Source organism: Salvelinus fontinalis, chromosome 21 (assembly GCF_029448725.1).
Source record: "Salvelinus fontinalis isolate EN_2023a chromosome 21, ASM2944872v1, whole genome shotgun sequence".
In the NCBI taxonomy this organism is placed as follows: domain Eukaryota; kingdom Metazoa; phylum Chordata; class Actinopteri; order Salmoniformes; family Salmonidae; genus Salvelinus; species Salvelinus fontinalis.
The window spans coordinates 27,153,410-27,164,066 of record NC_074685.1 but is presented as its reverse complement, the minus strand read 5'-3'; the positions used below and the strand labels follow the sequence as shown (position 1 = coordinate 27,164,066).

Sequence of the window (10,657 nt, the reverse complement as noted above, 5' to 3'; positions counted from 1 at the left end):
AGATAAAAAAGCTGACTTTGAATATCCAATTAAGCATGGTGAAGTTATTCATTACACTTTGGAATGTTGTATCAATACACTCATTCACTACAAAAATACAGGCGTCCTTCCTAACTCAGTTACCAGAGAGGAAGGAAGCTGCTCAGTGATTTCGCCATGGGGCCAATGGGAACTTTGAAACAGTGACAGTGTTTAATGGCTGTGATATGAGAAAGCTGAGGATGGATCAACAACATTGTAGTTGCTCCCCAATACTAACCTAATTGACAGAGTGAAGAGAATGAGTCCAGTACAGAATAACAATATTCCAAAACATGCATCCTGTTTGCAACAATGCACTAAAGTAATACTGCAAAGCAATTAACTTTTTGTTCTAAATACAAAGTGTTATTTTTGGGACAAATCCAACACAACACATTACTCAGTACCACTCTTCATATTTTCAAGCATAGTGGTGGCTGAATCATGTTATGGGTATGCTTGTAATCGTTTAGGACTGGGGAATTTTTCAGTATAAAAAATAAACAGATTGGAGCTAAGCACAGGCAAAATCCTAGAGGAAAACCTGGTTCAGTCTGCTTTTCACCAGACACTGGGAGATGAATTCACCTTTCAGCAGGACAATAACTTAAAACACAAGGCCAAATCTACACTGGTATTGCTTATCAAGAAGACAGTGCATGTTCCTGAGTGGCCGAGTTACAGTCTTGAGTTAAATCTGCTTGAAAATCTATGGCAAGACTTGAAAATGGTTTTCTAGCAATGATCAACAACCAATTTGACAGAGCTTGAAGAATTTAGAAAAGAATAATGGGCAAATATTGTACAATCCAGTTGTGCAAAGCTTTTAAAGATTTACCCAGAAAGACTCACAGCTGTAATCCCTGCCAAAGTTGATTCTAACATGAATTGACTCAGGGGTGGGAATAATTATGTAACTGAGATATATCTATATTTAATTTTAAATCAATTTGCAAACATTTCTAGAAACATGTTTTCACTTTATTATTGTGTGTAGATAAGTCAGATGTTTTTATTTTATAATTGTTGAATTCAAACTGTGACACAACAAAACGTGGAATAAGTCAAGGGGTATGAATACTTTCTGAAGGCACTATAGTCTTGTGAGTGTGCATAAAGTCAATGCAAGATCGGGTCAATGCAGATAGTCTGTGTAACCATTTAATTAACTATTTAACAGTATTATGGCTATTTTGCTGTCTAATGGCTTGGGAGTAGAATCTGCCAAGAGCCGATGCTCCAGTATCGTTTTCCGGGCGGTAGCAGAGTGAACAGTCTATGGCTTGGGTGGCTGAAGTCTTTGGTAATTATTTGGGCCTTCCACTGACACTGCCTAATATAGAGGTCCTGGATGGCAGGGAGCTCGGCCACAGTGATGTCTCTTTTCAGCCTCCTGAGATGGAAGAGGCGCTGTTGTGCCCTCTTCATGACTGTGCGGGTGTGTGTGGACCATGTTAAGTCCTTAGAGATGTGGACGACAAGGAACATGAAGCTCTCGACCCATTCCACTACAGCCCCGTCGATTTGAATGGGGTCGTGCTCTCGCCTCTTTCTCCTGTAGTCCACGATCAGCTCCTTGTTCTTACTGATGTTGAGGAAGAGGTTGCTGTCCTGGCACCACACTACCAAGTTTCTGACCTCCTCCCTGTAGGCTGTCTCATCGCCATTATTGATCAGGCCTACCACCGTCGTGTTGTCTGCAAACTTGATGATGGTGTTGGAATCGTGGGTGAGCAGTGAGTACAGGAGGGGGCTAAGCACGTACCTCGGAGGGGCACCTGTGTTGAGGGTCAGCATGGCGGAGGTGTTGTTGCCTACCCTCTCCACTTGGGGCTGGCATGTCAGGATGTCCAGGATCCTGTTGCAGAGGGAGGTGTTCAGACTCAGGGCTCCAAGCTTTGTGATGGGTTTGGAAGGGACTATGGTGTTGAATGCTGAGTTGTAGTCTATGAGCAGCATTCTCACATAGTTATTACCAATCTTTTCCAGGTGGGAGAGGGCAGTGTAAAGTGCAATTGAGATTGCGTCACCTGTGGAACTGTTGGGGCGGTTTGCAAATTAGAGTGAATCCAGAGTGTTCATGGATTATGGTGTTCACATGTGTCATGAGCAGCCTTTAAAAGCACTTTAAAATTACAGATGTGAGTGCTACAGGGTGATAGTCATTTAGACAAGTTACCTTTGAGTTCTTGAGAACATGGACAATGGTGATCAGCTTGAAACATGTTGAGATTGGTACAAAGAGATATGGAAAATGTCTGTATAGGCACTTGCCAGCTGGTCTGCGCATGCTCTGAGAACATGCCTTGGTATTCTGTCTGGCCCTGCAGCCTTACACGTGTTAATCTGTTTAAAAGCTTTACTGACATCAGCCACGGAGAGCAAGAGCCATCAGGAACAACAGGTGCTTTCATGTAGGATGGTTTTGTTTTCCTCGAAGCAAGCATTAGTCATTTAGCTCATTTGAACGTTTTTCTTCATTGGACATCTCACAGCTGGCTTTCATTTTGTAATCAATTATCATCTGCAAGCCATGCCACATCTGACGAGCATCGGAGCCGGTGTAATATGATTCCAGCCTTCCTCCTATATTGTCCTTTTGCATGTTTGATGTATCGTCGAAGTTCTAGCGGGCTTTCTTGTATGCGTCCATGTCCGTGTCCCGGTCTTTGTGAGTGGAAGCTCTACGGATATTGTTTGTAATCCATGGGTTTTTATTTGGATGAATTCCTATAGTCACCGTGCGAACAACTTCGTCTATGCACTTATTGATTAAGCCCGCGACTGATGTGCTCTCCAAATACCCTCTGATTTACCTTCCATTTCCTATGTAGACTAACACACTTATTTATGTTTATCCCTTATTGTATAGGCTGCAATCAATGGTTTATCAATATTATGTGATTTAATAAATCTAAAGTAAAATTCTTTATATTGTTCATTAGCTATAACGTAATGTTATAAATGTATGGTGTTTTTATACCTATACATTGCTTCAGGATTGATCTATGATTTTTGTATGGTTATCATGACGTTTTTAGGCCAAATTCTTCAATGATAAAATAACTCAAGGGAATATGACGTCATACCATAGAGAATCGACAGCTAAACCGTGGAATTTATATTCAGGGCAGGCAGCAGGGGTGTAGCTAAATGTGTAGCATACTGTACTCCCTAATTCAGGTTGAGAAATGCATAGCATAGTGCCTGATTTATCAATGGATCAGGGCGGGGCTCTGCGCATGCACGTAGGGCTTCGTCAAGAGTGTCTGTCCCTCCCTCCTTCGGTGTGTGAGTCCGTCTGGCAAGGTTTGGCGCATCAGCGGAGAACAGGAGAGAGAGAGGACGTGATTTGGAGCTGCGGTTCTTTCCCTAGATTCTGCGAGCAGTGGCCTCCCGCTTTAGGACGCCCGACTCCTTTTGGAATTGTACACTCTCTTTGCTGCTAACTTCTCTGCCTATTCCACACCGGCCTTATCCACCCGGCAAACCGCACTATTCTGAACACCCATTCCATTGATAGCGGTCCATTAAGCGCAGCAAGAACAGAACTGCGAAGATGTCTGGGCAAGGCTATCAGGGCAAGAAGAACATTCCCCGCATTACAGTGAGTTAGGAAAACATGTATTCATTCCATTGAACATTGTGCATCTATTGCTACAACTATCCGTTTACCAGTCAAGCAAAGATGTGCATCGCTAAAATGAGGCTTGTGATCCGAATTAGTTGAAGCTCTCTCGGGTAGCTTTAGAAAGCTACATCTCAAAGGTGAACGACCTGTTTGCATAAACTGTGAAATGCATTCTGCACGAGCTCTTGGTAATACATGTGTAATGAACGGGTCTTTAGGATTAAAATGGAGAGGCCAAATTTATGAGACTATGTAAAGAAATTATCTTTCAAATGACAATGGGCTAATTGGGCTACTACAGTTTTGCTTATCGGGTCAACACGCGTGATCGTTCAGAGCATAGGCTATCTTTCAAGGACTTAATTTATCTCAATTGTCTTTATTTGACAAGATGAGAGCCTGAGGCTAGCTGTCCACCTTTGGATAGGCCAAATCACATTTGGCTCTTGTAAGACTCTTCTTGAAATCAATGTTGTCCTTGAGTCATTTCCACATGTAAAATTAATTCAGTCGCACGGCTGTGGTTTCGTGGTCGCGCATTATAGGCGACATTTCCATGCCGATGTTCTTTGTTAGAGAACGGTATCTGGCCGGTTATCACCGTTCGCCAACGGGTGGAGCAAATGCATTAGCTTTCTCGCTTGTGCCCATCCGCTGCAATGTCGGGATAGTTTTTCTGGACAATTCCAACTCCGGTGAATTCGATCAAATTGTTATTTCTATGTAGGCGGGTTTAGGACATATAGCTCGTTATTGTTTACGGATTTTGTGTGACTCTGGACGAGGCAGCAACCATGTCTCGCACCAGATTTTAAATCATGGCGAAGAGAGAATATCATAGGATAATGAAATGAGAAGAAGAATGAAAGGGGGGCGGCAGAGGGTCCAGTTTCCTGCCTTGTCTCTCAGCCTGCACACTAATGAACGGAAAGGGGCAAACATGACTATTGGCTCCCGCATGTCTTTCCATATTTATTCGTCTCCAGTGGTCCATATGAACTCCCCAACTATTAATCCAACATTCATGCTTCCCAAACACATTGCAATGAACATATGCTTCAATACACATTTGAAAAACAAGTCTAGGCCTTTGTCGTAAAACCACAGACCTACTTCTCCATGTAATGGATGTCCTGAAGATCTATAACAGTCTAAGCTTTTATGGGGAAAGTGCCTCTCTCCTCATTGCGTGTGCATGTGAGCTTTTTTTGTGGACAAGAAAGCAATTTGAAAGGGGCTTTGGCTGGCACCCCGGTTGGTTACTCCAGCAGGCTGTCAGGCTGGCTGAGTCTGACAAAACTGCTGCAGGTTTGGCCTAAACCCTGTCACATCCCACAGCCTGCTCATATGGATAGGGCAGCCACCAGCCATGACCCGGTGAAGGGAGCAGGCTAGGGCTACCCCACCTAATGATCTATTCACATAGTCACACACACACACTATCATTCTGCGGCGCTCAGGCCCTTCTACTGAGCATGCACCCTTCCTGTCCTCATCCCTCTCTGAGCTCCTGTTGCTAAACTCAGCCATTGCCCAACATGAGGATGACGTGAGAGACAGAGAAATAATAGAGGTACGCCTAAAGTGGCCCATCTTTCATACTGTAAGAGCGAAATGGATAGACGGACAGATGAACAGGGGTGACTGAGAGCGCAGTACCGAGGGTGACAGAATGCAGTACCAAGGGAGCAGCCGCAGTTGTGGGTACGTGTGCCACACCCCTGTGGCAGGGAGCAGTGAGCACACTGTTGTCTGTCTGTCATGTAGACAGCCTGTCACACTCACATTTATGGAACCAAACAATCCCCCTCCCCTTACAGTCCAACAATCTTCTGCTTATCCAGGTCATATCCTTGTTATTTCATGTATTTATCAATTGTCATAACACAGGATCAGCAGCCAGTCAGTGTCGTCACTCTTTCAAGGTAGATGTATATCTATGTATATATCATATGTGTATGAATGTGTTTGCGGTTTTATATCCATTTATCATCCTCACGCTCCAGGCTTTGCTCTGTCTTCACCCAGTTCTGGAGTAGATTCCGTGAAGAGCGTAACAGTTAGTGTTAGATCTGTAACGGCTCTCTTTCGGTGAGTGAGTTGACCAAGGCGCAGCGGGTGATGAATACATAATGTTTTAATGACAAGACGGAAAAACACAAAACGAAATACACTTGAATGATTTACAAAATAACAAAACGAACTAGACAGACCTAAACTATGAACTTACATGAAACGAGGAACACAATAAACAGGAACGACCGAACGAACGAGACGAGACAGTACCGTGTGGTGCAAAATACACAGACACAGCGACAATCACCCACAAACAAACAGTGAGAACCTCCTACCTTAATATGACTCTCAATTAGAGGAAAATGCAAAACACCTGCCTCTAATTAAGAGCCATACCAGGCAACCCAAAACCAACATAGAAAGGGAAAACATAGACTTCCCACCCAAAACTCACGCCCTGACCATCACACACATACAAAACAACAGAAAACAGGTCAGGAACGTGACAGAACCCCCCCCCCCCAAGGTGCGAACGCCGGGCACACCAGCACAAAGTCCAGGGGAGGGTCTGGGTGGGCATCTGACCACGGTGGTGGCTCAGGCTCCGGACGCTGTCCCCACACCACCATAGTCACTCCCCGCTTCTGTATTCCCCTCCCAATGACCACCCTCCAACTAAAACCACCTAAATGAAGGGGCAGCACCGGGATAAGGGCCAGCACCGGGATAAGGGGCAGCACCGGGATAAGGGGCAGCACCGGGATAAGGGGCAGCACCGGGATAAGGGGCAGCACTGGGATAAGGGGCGGCAGGTCCTGGCTGAGGGACTCTGGCAGGTCCTGGCTGAGGGACTCTGGCAGGTCCTGGCTGAGGGACTCTGGCAGGTCCTGGCTGAGGGACTCTGGCAGGTCCTGGCTGAGGGACTCTGGCAGGTCCTGGCTGAGGGACTCTGGCAGGTCCTGGCTGAGGGACTCTGGCAGGTCCTGGCTGAGGGACTCTGGCAGGTCCGGGCTGAGGGACTCTGGCAGGTCCGGGCTGAGGGACTCTGGCAGGTCCGGGCTGAGGGACTCTGGCAGGTCCGGCCTGAGGGACAGCTCCTGACTGTGGGGCAGCTCCTGACTGTGGGGCAGCTCATGACTGTGGGGCAGCTCATGACTGTGGGGCAGCTCATGACTGTAGGGCAGCTCATGACTGTAGGGCAGCTCATGACTGTAGGGCAGCTCATGACTGTAGGGCAGCTCATGACTGTAGGGCAGCTCATGACTGTAGGGCAGCTCATGACTGTAGGGCAGCTCATGATTGTAGGGCAGCTCATGACTGTAAGGCAGCTCATGACTGTAGGGCAGCTCATGACTGTAGGGCAGCTCATGACTGTAGGGCAGCTCATGACTGTAAGGCAGCTCATGACTGTAGGACAGCTCCTGACTGTAGGGCAGCTCCTGACTGGCTGGCGGTTCTGGCAGCTCCTGACTGGCTGGCGGCTCTGGCAGCTCCTGACTGGCTGGCGGCTCTGGCAGCTCCTGACTGGCTGGCGGCTCTGGCAGCTCCTGACTGGCTGGCGGCTCTGGCAGCTCCTGACTGACGGACGGCTCTAATGGCTCGGGACAGACGGGCGGCTCTAATGGCTCGTGGCAGACGGATGGCTCAGAAGGCGCTGGGCAGACGGATGGCTCAGAAGGCGCTGGACAGACAGATGGCTCAGACGGTGCTGGGCAGACAGGCAGTGCAGAAGGCGTTGGGCAGACGGCCGACTCTGCCCTGCTGAGGCGCACAGTAGGCCTGGTGCGTGGTGCCGGAACTGGAGGTACCGGGATGACGGCACGCACTTCAAGGCTAGTGCGGGGAGCAGGAACAGGGCACACTGACCTCTCGAAGCGCACTATAGGCCTGGTGCGTGGTACCGGAACTGGAGGTACCGGGCTGAGGGCACGCACCTCAGGGCGAGTGCGGGGAGAAGGAACAGTGCGTACAGGGCTCTGGAGACGCACAGATGGCTTAGTGCGTGGTGCCGGAACTGGAGGCACTGGGCTGGAGACACGCACCATAGGGAGAGTGCGTGGAGGAGGAACAGGGCTCTTAAAACGCACTGGAAGCCTGGTGCGTGGTGTAGGCACTGGTGGTACTGGGCTGGGGCGAGGAGGTAGCGCCGGAAATACCGGACCGTGCAGGCGTATTGGCTCCCTTGAGCACTGAGCCTGCCCAACCTTACCTGGTTGCATGCTCCCCGTAGCCCGTCCAGTGCGGGGAGGTGGAATAACCCGCACTGGGCTGTGTTGGCGAACCGGGGACACCATGCGTAGGGCTGGTGCCATGTAAGCCGGCCCAAGGAGACGTACTGGTGGCCAGATATGTAGGGCCGGCCTCATGACATTTGGCTCAATGCCCAATCTAGCCCTACCAGTGCGGGGAGGTGGAATAACCCGCACTGGGCTATGCACCCGTACAGGAGACACCGTGCGCTCTACTGCGTAACACGGCGTCTGCCCGTACTCCCGCTCTCCACGGTTAGCCTGGGAAGTAGGCGCAGGTCTCCTACCTGCCCTCGGCCCACTACCTCTTACCCCCCCCCCCCCCCCCCCCCCCCAAGAAATTTTAGGGTAGTACTTGCGGGCTTCCAGCCTTGCTTCCGTGCTGCCTCCTCATAACGTCGCCTCTCCGCTTTCGATGCCTCCAGCTCCGCTTTGGGGCGGCGACACTCCACTGGCTCTGCCCAGGGTCCTTTACCGTCCAGGATCTCTTCCCATGTCCAATCCTCCTTTTCCCACTGCTGCTGTCGTTGCTGTCCGTTAACCCGCTGCTTGATCTGGGTTTGGTGGGTGATTCTGTAACGGCTCTCTTTCGGTGAGTGAGTTGACCAAGGCGCAGCGGGTGATGAATACATAAAGTTTTAATGACAAGACGGAAAAACACGAAACGAAATACACTTGAATGATTTACAAAATAACAAAACGAACTACAGACCTAAACTATGAACTTACATGAAACGAGGAACACAAACAGGAACGACCGAACGAACGAGACGAGACAGTACCGTGTGGTGCAAAATACACAGACACAGCGACAATCACCCACAAACAAACAGTGAGAACCTCCTACCTTAATATGACTCTCAATTAGAGGAAAACGCAAAACACCTGCCTCTAATTAAGAGCCATACCAGGCAACCCAAAACCAACATAGAAACGGAAAACATAGACTGCCCACCCAAAACTCACGCCCTGACCATCACACACATACAAAACAACAGAAAACAGGTCAGGAACGTGACAGATCAGAGGATCAGGAGCCATAGTAGCCCTAACAGTAATGAAGCTAACTCGGATATAGAACATAGACTCTGTACCAGAGAAAGAGAACATGAGGGCAGATAGAGAGAGATGAAGGAAAAAGAAACTGAGAGAGTAAGAACAAAGTACAGTCAATCTAACATACTAAAACAATTTACTACAGTGGGGAGAACAAGTATTTGATACACTGACGATTTTGCAGGCTTTCCTACTTACAAAGCATTTAGAGGTCTTTCATTTTTATCATGGGTACACTTCAACTGTGAGAGACGGAATCTAAAACAAAAAATCCAGAAAATCACATTTTATGATTTTTAAGTAATTCATTTGCATTTTATTGCATGACATAAGTGTTTGATACATCAGAAAAGCATAACTTAATATTTGGTACAGAAACCTTTGTTTGCAATTACAGAGATCATACGTTTCCTGTAGTTCTTGACCAGATTTGCAGGGATTTTGGCCCACTCCTCCATGCAGACCTTCTCCAGATCCTTCAGGTTTCGGGGCTGTCGCTGGGCAATACGGACTTTCAGCTCCCTCCAAAGATGTTCTATTGTGTTCAGGTCTGGAGACTGGCTAGGCCACTCCAGGACCTTGAGATGCTTCTTACGGAGCCACTCCTTAGTTGCCCTGGCTGTGTGTTACGGGTCGTTGTCATGCTGGAAGACCCAGCCACGACCCATCTTTAATGCTCTTACTGAGGGAAGGAGGTTGTTGGCCAAGATCTCGCGATACATGGCCCCATCCATCCTCCCCTCAATACAGTGCAGTCGTCCTGTCCCCTTTGCAGAAAAGCATCCCCAAAGAATGATGTTTCCACCTCCATGCTTCACAATTGGGATGGGGTTCTTGGGGTTGTACTCATCCTTCTTCTTCCTCCAAACAAGGCAAGTGGAGTTTAGACCAAAAAGCTCTATTTTTATCTCATCAGACCACATGACCTTCTCCCATTCCTCCTCTAGATCATCCAGATGGTCATTGGCAAACTTCAGACGGGCCTGGACATGCGCTGGCTTGAGCAGGGGGACCTTGCGTGCGCTTCAGGATTTTAATCCATGACGGCGTAGTGTGTTACTATTGGTTTTCTTTGAGACTGTGGTCCCAGCTCTCTTCAGGTCATTGACCAGGTCCTGCCGTGTAGTTCTGGACTGATCCCTCACCTTCCTCATGATCATTGATGCCCCACGAGGTGAGATCTTGCATGGAGCCCCAGACCGAGGGTGATTGACCGTCATCTTGAACTTCTTCCATTTTCTAATAATTGCGCCAACAGTTGTTGCCTTCTCACCAAGCTGCTTGCCTATTGTCTTGTAGCCCATCCCAGCCTTGTGCAGGTCTACAATTTTATCCCTGATGTCCTTACACAGCTCTCTTGGTCTTGGCCATTGTGGAGAGGTTGGAGTCGGTTTGAATGTGTGGACAGGTGTCTTTTATACAGGTAATGAGTTCAAACAGGTGCAGTTAATACAGGTAATGAGTGGAGAACAGGAGGGCTTCTTAAAGAAAAACTAACAGGTCTGTGAGAGCCGGAATTCTTACTGGTTGGTAGCTGATCAAATAATTATGTCATGCAATAAAATGCAAATTAAATACTTAAAAATCATACAATGTGATTTTCTGTATTTTTGTTTTTGATTCCGTCTCTCACAGTTGAAGTGTACCTATGATACAAATGACAGACCTCTACATGCTTTGTAAG

General features: G+C 47.8%; 1 protein-coding gene across 1 annotated transcript in view; it reads left to right on the top strand.

Annotated features, from left to right (window-relative positions):
• The first annotated feature begins 3,289 nt into the window (after positions 1–3,289).
• LOC129818525 (dihydropyrimidinase-related protein 2-like) overlaps positions 3,290–10,657 on the top strand; it is a 31,253-nt gene continuing 23,885 nt past the window's right edge. The window contains exon 1 of the mRNA XM_055874520.1: positions 3,290–3,628. Within this exon, the coding sequence (XP_055730495.1) occupies positions 3,581–3,628 (48 nt within the window). The 5' untranslated portion in view covers positions 3,290–3,580. The remainder of the gene's footprint in view (positions 3,629–10,657) is intronic.